The sequence below is a fragment of the Limulus polyphemus genome, unplaced genomic scaffold, assembly GCF_000517525.1.
Source record: "Limulus polyphemus unplaced genomic scaffold, Limulus_polyphemus-2.1.2 Scaffold4761, whole genome shotgun sequence".
Taxonomy (NCBI): Eukaryota; Metazoa; Arthropoda; class Merostomata; order Xiphosura; family Limulidae; genus Limulus; species Limulus polyphemus.
The window spans coordinates 28,931-30,450 of record NW_013670371.1 but is presented as its reverse complement, the minus strand read 5'-3'; the positions used below and the strand labels follow the sequence as shown (position 1 = coordinate 30,450).

General features: G+C 41.7%; 1 protein-coding gene across 1 annotated transcript; it reads right to left on the bottom strand.

The window, feature by feature from the left end:
* Positions 1–847: 847 nt before the first annotated feature.
* On the bottom strand, positions 848–1,228 carry LOC106471651 (histone H3, embryonic-like). Its single transcript, XM_013932265.1, has one exon. It carries the CDS (start codon positions 1,226–1,228, stop codon positions 848–850), a length of 381 nt encoding a protein of 126 aa, XP_013787719.1.
* Between the last annotated feature and the right edge of the window lie 292 nt (positions 1,229–1,520).

Here is a 1,520-nt window from a genome sequence, read left to right as displayed (position 1 = left end):
AAAGCTACATGGACAGTCATGGTGTCAGTCACTAAAAACATTGACAGACTACTGTCCAACAATGGCAGGATCAAGATTCAAAAGAGCAGCAAGTGCACGCTAATCTGTCGTTGCTGTCTTTTGCAGTTTCCAACTTTGGACATAAATTCAAAGGCACTATTATCTACCACTCTTTCAAGGCAATCGGAAAGTCATCACAATCACGTGGACAAGGCGATGGGTCAATTACAGTAAAACTCCGACTTCGTGCATGAAAATACATCATAATATTGGAATTGAAGAAGGTGAGGTTATAATCTGAGAGGAGGCGTATCACAGATTTATCCTCAACATAACATATTCCCAGATTTGGTTGCGTCCATGACCGCTAAAGCTTTAAGGATGACAAACGGAGACAACAAATGGTCTACCGAGGTTTATCTGGCCAAAAACATCCTAAAGTGTCAAATACAGAAGACAAACAACGATCGTGCTAAAAATGGGTGATGTGGATGGCAAATGCCTCTTGTGGAGTATGAAGTCGTTTGGACATTGAGCAAGACATGGTGCCGTAACGCAATCCCAGATTCTCTCTTTTCAAACCAATGAAAACTGCCATAAAAAAGAAGTATCAGCCAGTTTTTTAAATGTATATATATATATTGTTAGTAGATAAGTACACGCGAGTTAGTAAATATCGATATTACGCTTGTTGTCTTATAGCCTAGAACAAAAATATCGACAATTCTGCTGGATATCAGTGGGAGTTTTTATAGCTCACATAGCCATCAAGTAGGGTGAGGAAACGACTTAAACAGCTCATCTCAGCTTCCGTATCGAGATTTAAGTCTTTAAAGATCTGAGAGGGTCAGGTTCTTGTGACCTCTTCTTCCTTCAGCATGATGATCACCCTACTTGCGTGAACACACAGGTTAGTGTCTTCGAAGAGACTCACCAAGTACGCCTCACTGGCCTCCTGAAGAGCCATGACAACAGAGCTCTGGAATCTCAGGTAGGTCTTGAAGTCCTGGGCGATTTCTCTCACCGGTCTCTGGAAAGGGAGTTTTCTGATGAACAGCTCAGTTGACTTCTGGTAACGACGGAGGGCTACAGTTCCGAGCCTGTAATGATGAGGTTTCTTCACACCTCCTGTGACTGGAGCGCTCTTTCGAGCAGCTTTAGTGGCCAGTTGTTTTCTTGGTGCTTTTCTGCCCGTGGATTTTCTTGCAGTTTGCTTGGTGCGTGCCATAATTTAGCTTTTCAGTTTAATCTGTACCGTACTGTACAACTTCTGTGCACAGAATGGTCTTCGTTCGCTCTACTCAAACGGCAATATGGTTTGTTTCTTTGTTTTGAATTTCGCGCAAAGCTACACGAGGGCTATCTGCGTCGGCAATATGGAGATAGATGTCTGTACCCTAATTTAAGGTTGTGCATAATTTCTTAATCTTATAATTCCTTGTTTTACAGATACTTCATTAGTAACCGTAAACTAGAGCCAATCCACAAAAATATAGAATCTTACTCTACGTTGGTTTACA

Bases quoted from the DNA above. Each gene is read 5' to 3' on its own strand.
- LOC106471651 (XM_013932265.1), bottom strand. From the start codon at position 1,228: ATGGCACGCACCAAGCAAACTGCAAGAAAATCCACGGGCAGAAAAGCA.